Genomic DNA, 18,786 nt, shown 5'->3' with positions numbered 1-18,786 from the left:
CAGCTGCTGACGTGAGCGTCATGAGGTACTAATGTTGCTGTGGTGCTTTCAGGTGTCTCTGTAACGTCCAGTAACTCCGGCGTGCCAGATATCAGTGGAAGTGTTTACAATAAGACCCAGGTGATTCTGCTCTTCTTTAGTGACATACTTCCTGTGGACGCTGACGAGTCATAAATCACTGAGCTGCATTTGTTCTGCTTTCTCTTCCAGTCCTTTGATAAGCAAGGTTTCCCTGCTGGGACTCCGCCTCCTTTCAGTTTGCCATCAGCACTAGGGGGTCCAGGGCCTCTGAACCCTGGAGCAGCACCCGGAGGTTATGCACCGGCCCCCTTCCTCCACATCCTGCCTCACCAGCAACCACACTCACAGCTGCTGCACCACCATCTAGCTCAGGATGGGCAGGTAACCTTTGAACACATTCGTACAAAAAAAAAGTTGTTTTTCAAATGGCTTTTTTTGTTGTTGTTGGTCAGACTTAGTTCATTTATTATTCCCTGCATTATCGGTGAAGCAGTGAGATCAGGGTATTGTTTTCACTGGTGTGTTTCTGTGGACAAGATAACTCAAAAATGTCTGGCTGTATTTTCTTCAGACTTGGTGAGAATATTACTTTGATAGCTATCTAGAGGAGATTACATTTTGGAGTAGTGTTGTCATAGGTCATGGAACATATGGTCTGAAAAACCCTAAAGCCTAGATTTGTGATTGATTGTAATAAATTACTTCATAATGAAGTCACACAGAAGACATATGATCAAGTCCTACATAGTTAAAAACACAATTATGATATATTTTCTCAGTATAAGTCAGACCTGCAAAAAAAAAAGGCTCTTGAAGAGGAAAAAAGATACAGTAGTGTTCAGAATAATAGTAGTGCTACGTGACTAAAAAGATTAATCCAGGTTTTGAGTATATTTCTTATTGTTACATGGGAAACAAGGTACCAGTAGATTCACTAGATTCTCACAAATCCAACAAGACCAAGCATTCATGATATGCACACTCTTAAGGCTATGAAATTGGGCTATTAGTAAAAAAAAGTAGAAAAGGGGGTGTTCACAATAATAGTAGTGTGACATTCAGTCAGTGAGTTCATCAGTTTTGTGGAACAAACAGGTGTGAATCAGGTGTCCCCTATTTAAGGATGAAGCCAGCACCTGAGGAAAATGGGACATTCAAGACATTGTTCAGAAGAACCGCGTAGTTTGATTAAAAAGTTGATTGGAGAGGGGAAAACTTATATGCAGGTGCTAAAAATGATAGGCTGTTCATCTACAATGATCTCCAATGCTTTAAAATGGACAAAAAAAAAACAGAGACGCATAGAAGAAAATGGAAAACAACCATCAAAATGGATAGAAGAATAACCAGAATGGCAAAGGCTCACCCATTGATCAGCTCCAGGATGATCAGAGACAGTCTGGAGTTACCTGTAAGTGCTGTGACAGTTAGAAGACGCCTGTGTGAAGCTAATTTATTTGCAAGAATCCCCCGCAAAGTCCCTCTGTTAAATAAAAGGCATGTGCAGAAGAGGTTACAATTTGCCAAAGAACACATCAACTGGCCTAAAGAGAAATGGAGGAATATTTTGTGGACTGATGAGAGTAAAATTGTTCTTTTTGGGTCCAAGGGCCGCAGACAGTTTGTGAGATGACCCCCAAACTCTGAATTCAAGCCACAGTTCACAGTGAAGACAGTGAAGCATGGTGGTGCAAGCATCATGATATGTTTCTCCTACTATGGTGTTGGGTCTATATATCGCATACCAGGTATCATTGATCAGTTTGGATATGTCAAAATACTTGAAGAGGTCATGTTGCCTTATGCTGAAGAGGACATGCCCTTGAAATGGGTGTTTTAACAAGACAGTGACCCCAAGCACACTAGTAAAGGGGCAAAATCTTGCTTCCAAACCAACAAAATTAATGCCTCGCAGATTTGAAGAAATCATGAAAAACTGTGGTTATACAACTAAATACTAGTTTAGTGATTCACAGGATTGCTAAAAAAGCAGTTTGAACATAATAGTTTTGAGTTTGTAGCGTCAACAGCAGATGCTACTATTATTGTGAACACCCCCTTTTCTACTTTTTTTTTTTACTAATAGCCCAATTTCATAACCTTAAGAGTGTGCATATCATGAATGCTTGGTCTTGTTGGATTTGTGCGAATCTACTGAATCTACTGGTACCTTGTTTCCCATGTAACAATAAGAAATATACTCAAAATCTGGATTAATCTTTTTAGTCACATAGTACTACTATTATTCTGAACACTACTGTACATACAAGTTGCACCGCTTTTCATTATGGGCATTTTTTCCTTTTATTATTTGAGTTTGTTTTGTTTATTGCTTTGATTCCTGCAAAACCCCTATATAAATATTTATTATAATTACTATTATTAGCAATGAACACGATTATTTTTTGACATATATGTCACACTGTAAAATCCGATATATGTATATTTACTTGTACATTTATATCATGGTGTGTAGAATGTGCCAGGTACGCATCAGCTCTCTGATGGCTTTCACATCACCTGTGGCACAAGAAAATGTCCATTTCTGCCTCCCAGCATCACTGTTGAGGCTTGGTAGTAAATACAAGTAGCTCCCCATGAATTATGACAGACAATCCCACAAATGTATTTCTGATAGTGTATTTACACAGTAATATGTGGCATACAGTAGACTGGATGTTCTGTTGTCTTCAATGAGAGGACAATGAAAAATTCAACCAGTGCTGCTTGCTGAAAGAGCAGCAGGTGCACACAGCAAGAGTATGCACTGTTAAAAGTTAAATTTTATTAAAATCTGAAATGATTGTGTCATAATAATGTGAGCTTTGTTTGTTTATTTGTGTCTGCGGTCAGGGTGGTCCCGGTCAGCGCGGCCAGTCCAACAGCATGCAGCAGAAGACTCAAGTCAACAAGTCCAGCTATGGTAGCTCCCCCTACTGGGCCAACTGACGTAGCTCCGCCTGTGTGCGTGTGCATGGACCAACCATCACACTTACTTGCACCTGCTCTGACTGACCACATTTTAGAGAAACATTTTTCAACACACTAGCACCTCTCCCCTTGGCTCTGTATATCCCCTTTTCAAATTTATGGCTGTTGTATGTAAAATATATTTATGTATGTATTTATACAGTATATATGTATTGGTAGAATATGTGGTTTTCTGATTTTTTTTATTATTATTATTTTGAAGGACATTTAATTTGAAAAAAGTGGGAAGCTGAGAAAGCTCAATCATGGAGATGAAGTTGGTGAATATACTTGAACACAAGCATCATGTGATGTGGATTTTTATTTTTTTGACAAACATGAACTGGCAATGGTGTACAAAGATTCTACACATCATTTTCACTGCAAAGGCCTTTTTTCATTTTCGAAGAAAAAATTTTGTAACTCTGGCCTCCCACATCTGTGAATCTTATATTTGGGGGGGACATGAGGCGATAGCTTGTTTTTTTTATTTTTGCTGTTTCCATGTGTTCTCATTCTTTAAATCCATGGCTGGTGTGACCAGCCAAACCTCAGATTTAACTTCATGACTTTAACATTGCTTTCAACCTTATTGTTAAAATTAAACATCTGAACATTTTGTATGAATCTGGTTTCAGTACTTCACACTACTTCTGATCTGGGGTCAGTGTCATAAATGTTCTGCTGTGAACTTCTGAAGTTTTGCCTCAAGACACCAATCGAGTTGAAATGAAACTGTTTAAGGGTTTTAACAAAAAATGCCACATTGTTTATTACAACTATTAGTAAACAGTGTCTCTATTTTCAGAGTAAGTAATTGGACAAATGAAATGCAAAGATTTGTTCATACAAAACATCCCTTTTACTCAGTCTTATTGAGACAAGTCAGGGAGCTGTTCACAACAGTTTACAACAATCCCTGGACAGGTGACTTCAAAGGGTGGTACACACTAGGACCGTGCTCCTGAAGAAGCATCTTATCCAAGGACACAGGTAGCATGAACCAGTAGCCCAACTCGCACTGAGCTACCTGATCCAAACAGTTCTGGTCAAATTTTTGGACCTCTTGAATTTCAAGTAATAGCATATGAGCAACATTGGCCTGTTGTAAGTGCAGCAAGGAAGCTATAAGAAGGAAAGATACAGCTTACAGCCTGTTTCCACCAAGCAGTATAGTACAGTTCGGTTCAGTGTGGTACACAATTACTTCTGTTTCCATGATAAAAAGTTGAGAAGCATACCAAAATAAGCGTACTGAACTATACTAGTTTTTGGCACCCTTATGTTGGGGTACCAAGTTTTGGTACAGTATAGTACTTATGGAGCCACACCCACTGCCATCCATTGACCAAAGGGCTGTCATCTCAGTGCGTATGCGATAACTTCTGCAATACATACACAAAGGGCACCATTTTTTGTCAGGCTGAGTGGAGGCGAGGCACAGACAGAGGCTGGATGTATGAGTAAAAAGGATGGTCTTTAATACAGGCAAGGGTTTGATATACAGGAAGGCAGTCTGCGGTGCAAAAGTACCAGGCAGGGGCGAGACAGAGGACATGGTCAAAAAGAAGCAGGGCACAAGCAGGGTCAATACACGAGCAAACTGGGTTTTCAGAGCTGAGGCAAAAAGCAGGATCTGCTACACAGCAGAGTCAAAACACAGCTTGGCATAAACAGGACAGAGACGAAGTGCTGGTAAGTGACAACAATCAACTACGAGAACACAACTAGAATAATAAGACAGAGAAATAAGAAGCAAGACCAGCAAATGCATAACTCAAGTTAACCAATCCAAACATGACAAATAAAAGATAACCAAGAATGAAACTAGTGACTCAAGAATACAGAAAGAACAATAAATGACTGAACTGAAAATGCAATACATGAGTGAACCAAGAATACAATAAAGAATCAAACCGGGGATCACAGAATAATACATGAACATGAATAATCAGAACCAAACAAGAATGAAAATCAAGTGGCAAAAATAAAAACAAAGTCAAGACTGGGGTAAACGGAAGGAAAAGAAAAGGGGACGAGTAAGACGGGCATCCAAACCGGACTAAAGCATGACAATATTTATTTGCCAGCAGCAGGCTACACTGTTTGCGAAACAAGTTGCTGTGTCCATGTAAATATATTTTTATTTAACCAGGGTAGTCCCATTTACAGTAGTGTTCACAATAATAGTAGTGCTAAGTGACTAAAAAGATTAATCCAGGTTTTGAGTATATTTCTTATTGTTACATGGGAAACAAGGTACCAGTAGATTCAGTAGATTCTCACAAATCCAACAAGACCAAGCATTCATGATATGCACACTCTTAAGGCTATGAAATTGGGCTATTAGTAAAAAAAAAAAGTAGAAAAGGGGGTGTTCACAATAATAGTAGTGTCGCATTCGGTCAGTTCGTCAATTTTGTGGAACAAACAGGTGTGAATCAGGTGTCCCCTATTTTAAGGATGAAGCCAGCACCTGTTGAACATGCTTTTCTCTTTGAAAGCCTGAGGAAAATGAGACGTTCAAGACATTGTTCAGAAGAACAGTGTAGTTTGATTAAAAAGTTGATTGGAGAGGGGAAAACTTATATGCAGGTGCAAAAAATTATAGGCTGTTCATCTACAATGATGTCCCATGCTTTAAAATGGACAAAAAAAGACGCGTGGAAGAAAACGGAAAACAACCATCAAAATGGATAGAAGAATAACCAGAATGGCAAAGGCTCACCCACTGATCAGCTCCAGGATGATCAAAGACAGTCTGGAGTTACCTGTAAGTGCTGTGACAGAAGACACCTGTGTGAAGCTAATTTATTTGCAAGAATTCACCGCAAAGTCCCTCTGTTAAATAAAAGACGTGCAGAAGAGGTTACAATTTGTCAAAGAACGCATCAACTGGCCTAAAGAGAAATGGAGGAATATTTTGTGGACTGATGAGAGTAAAATTGTTCTTTTTGGGTCCAAGGGCCGCAGACAGTTTGTGAGACGACCCCCAAACTCTGAATTCAAGCCACAGTTCACAGTGAAGACAGTGAAGCATGGTGGTGCAAGCATCATGATATGGGCATGTTTCTCCTACTATGGTGTTGGGCCTATATATCGCATACCAGGTATCATGGATCGGTTTGGATATGTCAAAATACTTGAAGAGGTCATGTTGCCTTATGGAGGACATGCCCTTGAAATAGGTGTTTCAACAAGACAATGACCCCAAGCACACTAGTAAATGAGCAAAATCTTGGTTCTAAACCAACAAAATTAATGCCTCGCAGATGTGAAGAAATCATGAAAAACTATGGTTATACAACTAAATACTAGTTTAGTGATTCACAGGATTGCTAAAAAAGCAGTTTGAACATAATAGTTTTGAGTTTGTAGTGTCAACAGCAGATGCTACTATTATTGTGAACACCCCCTTTTCTACTTTTTTGTTTTTACTAATAGCCCAATTTCATAGCCTTAAGAGTGTGCATATCATGAATGCTTGGTCTTGTTGGATTTGTGAGAATCTACTGGTACCTTGTTTCCCATGTAACAATAAGAAATATACTCAAAACCTGGATTACTCTTTTTAGTCACATAGCACTATTATTATTCTGAACACTACTGTACATCGAGATGTCTTAGGCCCCTTTCCCATTGCGCAGATCCAGCACTACTCTGCTCGGCCTGACTCCGCTCGACTCGGTTTGGTTCCATACTTGTCATTTTCCACCTCCTCAATGTGGGCGGGGTCATCAGAGCTGGAATCCCTTAATTAAGAGAGTAGCATCAACTTACAACTTAGAACCAACTGTGCTGAACTACTGAATGAACCTTTTATGTTTTCAACATTTTTTTTAATCATTTAACCACATACAGCAAAACATCCAGGTACAAAATAAATATAAAAATACCTGTTAAATTTACAATTTTGATTAATTAATTTAAAGCCTGCTTTATGCTTCTGCAGGTCTGTAACTCCATGTCATGCATGTGCGTGACAGATTTAAAGTTCTACGCCTCTGGATTATGCTTTATTTTGGACTAATTTGACCCTCAACAAGCTTTTCTTTCTACAATCATCACCTCCAATTCAAAGGTAAGCTGTACAATTTCATCTTTTTCCGACTCTGTGTTGTAAATGTGTGGACTTTTCTGCCAAATGTATGCAATCCCGAATCAGCATGCGCACTGCAAAAATGATTCAAATATGATGGGAGATGGAGTGAAAGCAGAAAAGTGTCAAATCACAGCCTTTTGTGTCTGATTTAACAGGTGCACGTCAGGCTGAGTCTGAGCACGGTGTGAAAAAAATAAACAGTTGGACTTTTAATCCCACTTTCCTCAAATCGGCGAGTGTCAGAGCACCGAACTTCAATTTTGTACCTCTGTTACTGTGCACGTCCAGACTACTCTGGTTTTTTAATGGAAACAAAAAATGTCTGTCGCTCTCCAGTTTGTTATTTTATTATTTTTAACTTATGCTATTTATGAAACTTAGTCTCTGCCGATGTATGATTGCCAGACATTGCTGGATTTCCAACCCTCGGTCCAGGGTGCAGTGCTGTCATCGGCGGGTGGACAGAAGTTTCTGCCCCCATGTGTGTGCCTGTGGTCGGCTTTGAGGACTGTTGGCCCGCCTGTCCACATCTTCCCCGGATTGATTTACAGAACCTGGGTCTGTTCTGCCGGGTTCCTCAGCTGGTTGAAGTCTACGGTCCAGTTCCAGTCCCAACTTCAGCCAGGGTTGGCCTGGTAAATGCCAGATCACTGGCAAACAAAACTTTTATTTTTTGGGACTTTTTTGAGATGTTACTAAGTGCTGGGGATTCTGGTGCTCTTGTTGAGCTTTTACTGGCAGGTTGCTGGTATTTTAACTCTCCCTGGATTTCTGGGAGCGATGGAAGCACAGCAGCCGCGTATAAAAAGTCTTATAAATGCAATCAGTGTTTGTCACAGTCCTTTCCCAGCTATGAACGCATTTCATTTGAGATGGGTCAGATTAATCCTGTTCTCTGTGCTCTTTTCTATCACCCTCCCAAGTATAATAAGAATTTTATTCATGACTTTTGGTCTTTTTAGCTGAGATCATGTCTAATTATGATGGTGTTTGAATTATGGGAGATTTTAATATTTATGTGTGTTGCCCTGATCGGCCACAGGTAAGAGACTTTTTAAATCTTGTTGATTCTTTTAATTTGGTTCAGTGTGTAATTGGTCCCACACACGATCGTGGCCACACGCTGGATCTGGTCCTTTGGTCTGTCGGTAACTGATATAGAAATTTGTGATTTTGGTTTCTCAGATCATTTTCCTGGTTTATTTTCTTTTGATATGGTACAGGCTGCAGTGCAGCCTTGTGCCCATGCTCGGTGTTGTCTACTGCTGTTCAGTTTTCTGCTGCCTTTCAGCAGTTAAGCACTTCTTTTGAAGCCTCTGCCCGTGATATACAACCCCAATTCCAATGAAGTTGGGACGTTATGTGAAATGTAAATACAAACAGAATACAATGATTTGCAAATCCTGTTTCCAACTGACCTGTTCACCTGTGGAATCTTCCAAACAGGTGTTCTTTGAGCATTCATCAACTTTCCCAGTCTTTTGTTGTCCCCGTCCCAGCTTTTTTGAAACGTGTTGCAGGCATCCATTTCAAAATGAGCAAATATTTACACAAAAACAAAAACGTTTATCAGTTTGAACATTAAATATCTTGTCTTTGTGGTGTATTCAGTTGAATATAGGTTGAAGAGGATTTGCAAATCATTGTATTCTGTTTTTATTTACATTTTACACAACGTCCCAACTTCATTGGAATTGGGGTTGCAGAAGAGCTTGTTTCCTGGTTGTATTTGTCATGTCAAACCATTTTGGATTTGGTGGCTTCATTTAAGACTCGGCAATCCATTGCTAATTCTGAGCCTTGGTTAAATGACAGAACTCGTGAGGCCAGGAGGAAATGTTGCTGAGCCGAGCGGAAGTGGAAAAAGGACAGATTACAGAACTCTTCAAACCTTAAAAAAACTGTTGGCACTGTTATCAGACCACAGTAAAGGAGGCAAGAAGGGAATCATTCAGCACAGAATGTATGTTTGGACGTCTCCCCAGATACATGCAACAATTTTGCCCGTTTTTTTTTTTTAACAGCAAAAGTTCATAATATCAGGGCTTCTATTATAGTTCCTGCTTCTGACCCTTCAGCCTTGGTTTCTTGTCCTGTCACTTTTATTCAAATTGAATCTGTGACCTTTGCATTTGTAAAGGATGCAGTAGGGCACATCAAATCTAGCTCTTTTTATGATCCTGCCTTCCCACAAATTTTTAAAGAAATGTTGTTGTGTATCGCGCAGCTGGTGCTGGCGATTTTAAATTGTAGTTTGTCTTCCGGGATGGCTCTGACAAAATTTAAAATGCAGTGATCCAGCCTTTGCTTAAAAAACCCAGTCTTGCTCACACGGTTTTGGCTAATTGTAGGCCCATTTCTAAACTGCCTTTTCAGTCTAAGGTTTTAGAAAAAAATTGTTTATTGTCAATTAAGCAATTTTATGAATGAAAATTGGATTTTGGAAGAGTTTCAGTCAAGGTTTTAAACCATTTCATAGCAGAGTCTGCGTTACTTAAGGCTTTTAATGACAGTTTTCTCATGTGACGCTGAGAACTGTTATCTTGGTTTTGCTCAATTTAACGGCTGCTTTTGATACGGTTCACCACGGTATTTTGCTATCTCGAGTACATCACTTGGGCATTGGTGGTACTGTGCTTGAGTGATTCCAGTCCTATCTGACAGACAGGACAGTTTCTGTGAATGTCGGTGGTTTTGAATCTTTTGTAGTCCCTTTGTCATGTGGTGTCCTACAGGGCTCTATTATGGGGCCTCTGTTCTCTCGTTATTTATTGCCTCTGGGGACTATTTTTAGATGACATGGGATTTTATTCCACTGCTATGCAGATGATGGCCAGATTTATTTGGGATGGTCAGTCATTGAAACAGCTCCTGGCATGTTAAGAAGATATTAAAGCCTGGCTTGTCCTGAATTTTCTAAGTTTCAATGTAAACAGAGGCGGCGGTTTTTGGACATAGTAGTCTTTGTGAGTCCTCCTCTGTCGATTTGGGACTGCTTAAAGCATATTTTAAACCAGTTATTCTTAATCTTGGTTTTAAGATGGATGGTGTTCTTAAACTGGACAGTCAAATTGCAGCAGTGGTGAAATCTGGTTTTTATCACTTGTGGTGTTTGGCAACACTAAAACCTTTCTTTCCAGGCAACATTTCGAGTTGGTTATTCATGCTTTTGTATCATCTCATCTGGATTACTGCAGTTCACTCTATGTGGGAGTAAATCAGGCACTTCGCTCCCATCTGCAGTTGGTCCAGAATGCTGAGGCACAGCTTTTTACAGGGGCTCGGAGGAGGTGAGCATATGACTCCTAACCTGGCCACTGGTCTATTTTAAAATTCTTAGGTTCATTTTTAAGTTCCTCCATGGTCTAGCTCCGCCGCACCTCTCTGGCCTTCTCCAGCCTTATATGCACCTAGTCGGTATCTCAGGTCAGCTGACCAGCTGCTCCTGCAAGTGCCTAGGTCGAGGAGAAAGCTCAGAGGGGACAGGGCTTCCTCTGTTGTTGCTCTCAAACTGTGGAACAGCTTCCACTGGGTGTTGGGGAAGCACCCCCATTAGTCATTTTTAGTTTGTTTAAAAACTTTTTTCCTTGACTTTTGACAGAAACGAGGTTTAATGTTTTAAATTGCATTTTAGTGTTTTTTTAATTTGTCTTATGCTTGTAGCGTATAGCACCTTGTGTCAGCGCTGGCTGTTTTAAGGCGTTTTATAGATGACGTTGGTATGGTAAATACACTGCGATCAGACAGGACATTTCATCCGATGTGAGCGAAAATCTGTTATACAAAATCCGATATATACGGTGTTTATTACATGGGAAACAATACAAAAACACTAGAACTTTTTTTTGTCCAGTGACTGCGAATATCTGGTTTGTAAGATGGCGATTTCGGTGAGTTTCACTGCACATGGGACTCTCAAAACTTTGACAATGAATTTGCTTCCATCCCACATGGCTTACTTTTATTTCCCCAATTTTTCTTCTGGTTGGATCTGAAGGGAATTTGTACATCTTGAAGTCCTTGTTGTGTCTATTTGTGCCTCAAAATGCACAACAACCCAGCATTTTCAGTAAATAAATAAAATACCTGGATTTACATGCAGATTAACAGTGAATGCTATTTTGGCCCCAAGATGGCACGAGTCACATGACTGTTTTTCCCACCTCGTTATGTTGCTACTCTCTCAATTAAGGGACTCTAATCAGAGCTGCACAAAACTGCTGAGACATTGATTTATACGCAACACAAACAATGGAGGACTCTGTGCGATTGCTGCTCTATTGGTTCTTAAGAGAAAGCTGCAGACGATGAGAAAAAACACGCTTGAAAGGTACAGGAGACCTCTGGAAGTCATACAAAGGAGACCTGGACAATCAAGTTTCCAATTCACCTAACCTGCATATCTTTGGATGTGGGAGGAACCCATGCAAACATGAGAACATGTGAGCTCCACCCAGAAAGGCCACAGGTGGGAATCGATCTCATGGCCTTCTTGCTGTGAGGCAACAGTGCTAACCACTAAGTCACTGTGCTGCCCTAAATCTGGTAATCATCTTTATATTCACAGATATGTCATAGGCACAGATGTTTTTAGCTGGTGACATAATTGTTTATGTGAGACCACCGATTTCTATTTACTTACTATGGAGGACCGTGTTCTGTCGAGATGTGCGGTCTTGTCGAATTGTGCATCTCGTCGCATAAATTGACAGTTCCACGTCCCGACAATATTGTGCTGTAAATACACAACACATTTGAGACATTTCTGTAAGTTATTAAAGCAAGATACTTATGAGAAAAAGCGTTCAACTTGCACATGTAACAGCAACAAAAAGTACATTCCTCACATTGAGGCCAATCACTCTTTTCCAGGTTATTTGAAGGTTTTTACTATTGAAAATATATATGTAGTCCTGTCCAGACACCATTACTAGTTTAAACTGACAACAGCTCTATGCTTTTAATCATATTTATGATATAAAAGCCTGAGGGCAGGGCTGCCGTGACTAGTCGACTATTTGTCAACAAATGATTTGCTTTGAATCTTGAACCAGTGAAGCAGTGTTTCGCTCCTCTTCAGATGCGGCAACTCCGCTTCTTATCCCCTCTCAAAGCCATTAAAATGTCAATTGTGAGTCACTTTTGTGCAGATTAAAGTGACTAACTGGGACTCCTGTCTTGTGAGAAAGAAAAGAGAATTGTCCTCCGTTCTGTTGCTCCAAATGCTGCGTCGCCAAGCCAAGTTCGAAAGGTAGAGTCCGCTCGGAATTAATAACGTCAAAGTGAATCGCTGTTTAAAATCAAATGACACCCCTTTCCAAACGTAATGATACCTCTCAGAAATGTGACAGAATCCTTGCAAATATTCACCCTGGTTTGGACAGGCTTGAAATCACTGTCGATGAGGTGAGGAAAACTTTTAAAACAACAAATATTAAAAAAGCTGAAGGGCCTGACAAGACCCTATCTGTTAAAAAACTTTGCAACAGAACTAGCTCTTGCCTGGCAACCAGTCTTTCAGTTGTCAATTGATACATTCACAGTTCCCATAGCATGGAAAACTGCTCATGTCAAACCAATACCTAAAATCCCAAATGCCAAAGAAAGCAAGGATTTTAGGCCCATCGTGCTAACGTCAGTGATTATGAAGGCGCTCGAGAGGATCTTGATAAAACATTTAAAAAGTTCAGTCAGCAGCAAACTGGACCCGTTCCAGTTTGCTTATAAAACTGGTTGTGGTACTGAGGATGCTGTTGCTGCCCTCATCCACATTATCACAAAGCACCTTGATAAGTCAAATAATTATGCAAGAGCTCTCTTTTTAGATATCTCATCAGCCTTTAATACTATTAAACCAGACATCCTGATCTTCAAACTGTTACAGCACGGAGTTAATCCATATCTGATTCACTGGTACACATCCTTCCTCATAAAGAGTCCAATTGGTTAAACTGAACACACTCTCCTCTGCCATCACAACCTCTGTCGGTGCCCCCCAGTACGTCATCAAATATTCAGATGATACCGTATTGCTGACACTGCTGTCAAACACAGACAGTCTGAGCTGCACCAACAGGGGGTTGACAAGGTTGTGATGTTGAGCAAAAACAGCGCTCTGGAAATAAACACCAAAAAAAAAACAGAGGAGGTGGTTTTCTGTACAAAAACTGTAACAGTAGCACCCACCATCATAAACAACAAGAGTGTAAAACAGGCGGAGTCATTTAAATATCTGGGTGTGATGATTGACTGTTTATTGTCATGGAAACATCACATAGACTTTGTAAAAAGACCAAAGAATCTATTTCCTTCGTCGCCTGCGGTCTTTTGGGGGCCTCTCATCAGGTGCTGTTGCTGTTTTTCACTTAAATCATCCTGTGTTCTGCAGTATTCTAACGCTGTGTGGTTCAGCTGTCTGTCCGTCACTGCGAAATCTGGGCTTAGACAACTGCTTAAAATCTGCTCTAAGATAGTGGGACAGTCTCTGGATGGTCAGCATGAAGCCGCATATCATAACAACATGATGCGGTTAGCAAAGAACATCGCCTCTGACCCCAGCCATGTCCTAAATTCTGAATATGTGCTCTTACCATCAGGGCGACGCTACTGTGTGCCGCGCTATAACAAAGTCAGGCTTAAGAACTCATTTATACATCAGTCTATCTTGAAACTAAATGAGGAGCTTAGTTCATAGAGTCAGAGTGTGAGGGCAAATGGATGACTGTGTTTTCTTTGTATGATGTAATTGTTTAAATGTATGATGTCTATTGTCCTTGTGTTATACAGAGCTGCTGAACATGCAAAAAAAATTTCAGATCCATGATGAATGAAATGAATGAATGAAAATAGACGTCCTTGCTGACATGCAGCAGCCTAATGGCCCAGTCACACGGCACTTAATGAAACGCAATGAAGCCCTAACGAAACAAGACCGGACTGCTGTTGGCATCGTTTAACCTTCGCTCAGCTTCGTTCCTACAGCAGTCAGGATTTTTAAACTCGAAAAATTTGAACGAAAGGCAACTAAAACCTGTTCGCCCATATTTCATTTGCTGCTGTTGTAATCGTTTGCTTAGTTTTTGTAACATTAGCATTTAGCAAGGGCGCAATTTACAACTAGAAATTGGGGGGGGACAGCCCATAGGCCGGGGGTCTGGGGACCACTTTAGGCTCCCAGAAGCCAACGGTTTCTAGATAAGCTCAGATGCATTCTGAGTATCCAGAACAGTAATTTTGTTTTGAGAAGACCATAAAGTGGACACCATCTGACTTATGCAATTTGAAACTGTGGATATAAGTTTTCTGTTATAAATCAATATACTCGTATGGCTTAGTAATGTAATACAGTGATACAGCAGTGACCACAGCACATCAGTATTTTTTAATTGGAGTAAGACTGAGCACGCAGCGTGTCGACAGTCAGTGAGGATTCTGATGATGGAGATGATCCCTCTTTTGTTCTGGAACCAGAGCAGGTGGACCCACCGAGGTGCACACAGATCTCCACAGCTTCTGTTTGCACTTTCTCCAGGACTCAGGTGCTATGAGCTCTGTCCCAGCACCACGTCCTGGAACTCAGAGATGCAGACACACACTGCTCCAGCTGTGGCTACAGGCGCGTTTCATTTAAAGCATCAAGATCAACATTAGCTTCGTTTCACTTTTGTCCCTATGGTGCTCCTGATTCGCAGGCTATTTGGTGATAAAGCTATTTCGTCCACCTTTTCTCAAAGAATTGATTTTTTTCTTTTGCTTTTTTCCCCTTCGTTCAGGAATCGCCGTGTGACTGGGCCATAATGCCGCATTCACATTCAATTCACGTCCAGCGACATACCATTGCCCGGTGTGTCGCTCTGCTTTCCCTGCAAAAATTCGCCCCAGTGCGTCATTAAATAGGAAGAGCTTCCATTCCGCTCTTCGGCTCCGGATCACACGGAGTGAGTTGCTGTGCTCTTAATTGTTGTGGAAAGCTGACAAACGTCGCCATCCTGGGTTCACAAAACCCTCACGGGGAGTATCATTATTTGCTGCAGGAGCTGCGTCTGGATGATGGCCGCTTTCAGCGGTCCTTCCGCCTCTACAGGACCCAGTTTGGAGGACCTCCTGTCCCGTTCACGCACGCACATGTAAAAAAAAAATAAATAAATTAAAAAAAAAAAACTAACTCCACTGCCCCTGCTTGCTCTTCCCCCCCAAACCGTCATAATTGTGTTGATAAACCAGTTGTTTGTTGATAAGCCATTTGTTTTATTATACATCTGTGTAGTTAATAAATAAAATAATTTTCACGGACGACTCGCTTGCGCACGGATATTAAGAGACAGAGAGAGAGGGAACCCCCCCCCCCCCCAAAAAAAACACTGCTGCAACTCGCGCTTCCCCCAAACTGTCATAATTGTGAAATAAAGGACAAAAGGGACATACATTAGTGTTCAGAATAATAGTAGTGCTATGTGACTAAAAAGATTAATCCAGGTTTTGAGTATATTTCTTATTGTTACATGGGAAACAAGGTACCAGTAGATTCAGTATATTCTCACAAATCCAACAAGACCAAGCATTCATGATATGCACACTCTTAAGGCTATGAAATTGGGCTATTAGTAAAAAAAAGTAGAAAAGGGGGTGTTCACAATAATAGTAGTGTGACATTCAGTCAGTGAGTTCATCAGTTTTGTGGAACAAACAGGTGTGAATCAGGTGTCCCCTATTTAAGGATGAAGCCAGCACCTGAGGAAAATGGGACATTCAAGACATTGTTCAGAAGAACCGCGTAGTTTGATTAAAAAGTTGATTGGAGAGGGGAAAACTTATATGCAGGTGCTAAAAATGATAGGCTGTTCATCTACAATGATCTCCAATGCTTTAAAATGGACAAAAAAAAAAAAGACGCATAGAAGAAAAATGGAAAACCATCAAAATGGATAGAATAACCAGAATGGCAAAGGCTCACCACCCATTGATCAGCTCCAGGATGATCAGAGACAGTCTGGAGTTACCTGTAAGTGCTGTGACAGTTAGAAGACGCCTGTGTGAAGCTAATTTATTTGCAAGAATCCCCCGCAAAGTCCCTCTGTTAAATAAAAGGCATGTGCAGAAGAGGTTACAATTTGCCAAAGAACACATCAACTGGCCTAAAGAGAAATGGAGGAATATTTTGTGGACTGATGAGAGTAAAATTGTTCTTTTTGGGTCCAAAAGGGATTGTTCACAATAATAGCAGTGTGACATTCAGTCAGTGACTTCATCAGTTTTGTGGAACAAACAGGTGTGAATCAGGTGTCCCCTATGTAAGGATGAAGCCAGCACCTGTTGAACACAGTGAAGCATGGCGGTGCAAGCATCATGATATGGGCATGTTTCTCCTACTATGGTGTTGAGCCCACAACCCGTAGCAATAATTATGGAATCACCGGCCTCAGAGGATGTTCATTCAGTTGTTTAATTTTGTAGAAAAAAAAAAGCAGATCACAGACATGACACAAAACTAAAGTCATTTCAAGTGGCAACTTTCTAGCTTTAAGAAACACTAAGAAATCAGGAAAAAAAAAAATTTGTGGCAGTCAGTAACGGTTACTTTTTTTTAGACCAAGCAGAGGGAAACAAAAAATATGGAATCACTCAATTCTGAGGAAAAAATTATGGAATCATGAATAACAAAAGAACGCTTCAACACATCACTAGTATTTTGTTGCACCACCTCTGGCTTTTATAACAGCTTGCAGTCTCTGAGGCATGGACTTAATGAGTGACAAACAGTACTCATCAATCTGGCTCCAACTTTCTCTGATTGCTGTTGCCAGATCAGCTTTGTAGGTTGGAGCCTTGTCATGGACCATTTTCTTCAACTTCCACCAAAGATTTTCAATTGGATTAAGATCCGACTATTTGCAGGCCATGGCATTGACCCTATGTGTCTTTTTGCAAGGAATGTTTTCAGTTTTTGCTCTATGGCAAGATGCATTATCATCTTGAAAAATTATTTCATCATCCCCAAACATCCTTTCAATTGATGGGATAAGTGTCCAAAATATCAACGTAAATGTGTGCATTTATTGATGTAATGACAGCCATCTCCCCAGTGCCTTTACCTGACATGCAGCCCCATATCAATGACTGTGGAAATTTACATGTTCTCTTCAGGCAGTCATGTGGCAAATACATCATCTTGTGATTTGGCGCTATATAAAAAAATTGATTGATTTTGAAAAATGATATCATCCCCAAACATCCTTTCAATTGATAGGATAAGAAAAGTGTCCAAAATATCCACAAACTTGTGCATTTATTGATGTAATGATAGCCATCTCCCCAGTGCCTTTACCTGACATGCAGCCCCATATCAATGACTGTGGAAATTTACATGTTCTCTTCAGGCAGTCATCTTTATAAATCTTATTGGAACGGCACCAAACAGAAGTTCCAGCATCATCACCTTGCCCGATGCAGATTCGAGATTCATCACTGTATATGACTTTCATCCAGTCATCCACAGTCCGCGATTGCTTTTCCTTAGCCCATTGTAATGTTTTTTTTCTGTTTAGGTGTTAATGATGGCTTTTGTTTAGCTTTTCTGTATGTAAATCACATTTCCTTTAGGCGGTTTCTTACAGTTCGGTCACAGACGTTGACGCCAGTTTCCTCCCATTCGTTCCTCTGTTTTGTTGTACATTTTTCGATTTTTGAGGCATTGCTTTAAGTTTTGTCTTGACGCTTTGATGTCTTCCTTGGCCTACCAGTATGTTAACCTTCCCATGTTTGTATTTGGTCCAGAGTTTAGACACAGCTGACTGTGAACAACCAACATCTTTTGCAACAGTGTGTGATGATTTACCCTCTTAAGAGTTTGATAATCCTCTCCTTTGTTTCAATTGACATGTCATGTTGGAGCCATGATTCATGTCAGTCCACTTGGTGCAACAGCTCTCCAAGGTGTGATCACTCCTTTTTAGATGCAGACTAACGAGCAGATCTAATATGATGCTGGTGTTAGTTTTGGGAATGAAAATGTACAGGGTGATGCCACAATTTATTCCTCAGAATTGAGTGAGCCCATATTTTTTTCCCCTCTGCTTGGTCTAAAAAAGTAACCGTTACTGACTGCCACAATTATTTTTCCTGATTTCTTATAGGGTTTCTTAAAGCCAGAAAGTTGCCATTGATTCCATAATTATTGCCAGGGGGTGTATGTATCACATACCAGGTATCATGGATCAGTTTGGATATGTCAAAATACTTGAAGGTCATGTTGCCTTATGCTGAAGAGGACATGCCCTTGAAATGGGTGTCTCAACAAGACAATGACCCCAAGCACACTAGTAAAGCAAAATCTTGGTTCCAAACCAACAAAATTAATGCCTCGCAGATGTGAAGAAATCATGAAAAAATGGTTATACAACTAAATACTAGTTTAGTGAGTCACAGGATTGCTAAAAAAAGAGCAGTTTGAACATAATAGTTCTGAGTTTGTAGCATCAACAGCAGATGCTACTATTATTGTGAACACCCCCTTTCCTACTTTTTTTTTTTTTACTAATAGCCAATTTCATAGCCTTAAGAGTGTGTATATCATGAATGCTTGGTTTTGTTGGATTTGTGAGAATCTACTGGTACCTTGTTTCCCATGTAACAATAAGAAATATACTCAAAACCTGGATTAATCTTTAGTCACACAGCACTAGTACTTTGAACAC

At 40.3% G+C, this 18,786-nt stretch overlaps 1 protein-coding gene across 1 annotated transcript in view; it reads left to right on the top strand.

Moving 5' to 3' along the window:
* ubap2a (ubiquitin associated protein 2a) overlaps positions 1 to 3,618 on the top strand; it is a 65,793-nt gene extending 62,175 nt beyond the window's left edge. Inside the window, 3 exon segments of the mRNA XM_034167101.1 lie at positions 53 to 120; positions 211 to 402; positions 2,875 to 3,618. Of these exon segments, the coding sequence (XP_034022992.1) occupies positions 53 to 120; positions 211 to 402; positions 2,875 to 2,970 (356 nt within the window). The 3' untranslated portion in view covers positions 2,971 to 3,618.
* The last annotated feature ends 15,168 nt before the right edge of the window (positions 3,619 to 18,786 follow it).

The sequence above is a fragment of the Thalassophryne amazonica genome, chromosome 3 (assembly GCF_902500255.1).
Source record: "Thalassophryne amazonica chromosome 3, fThaAma1.1, whole genome shotgun sequence".
Taxonomy (NCBI): domain Eukaryota; kingdom Metazoa; phylum Chordata; class Actinopteri; order Batrachoidiformes; family Batrachoididae; genus Thalassophryne; species Thalassophryne amazonica.
This window is presented reverse-complemented; position numbering and strand designations above follow the sequence as displayed.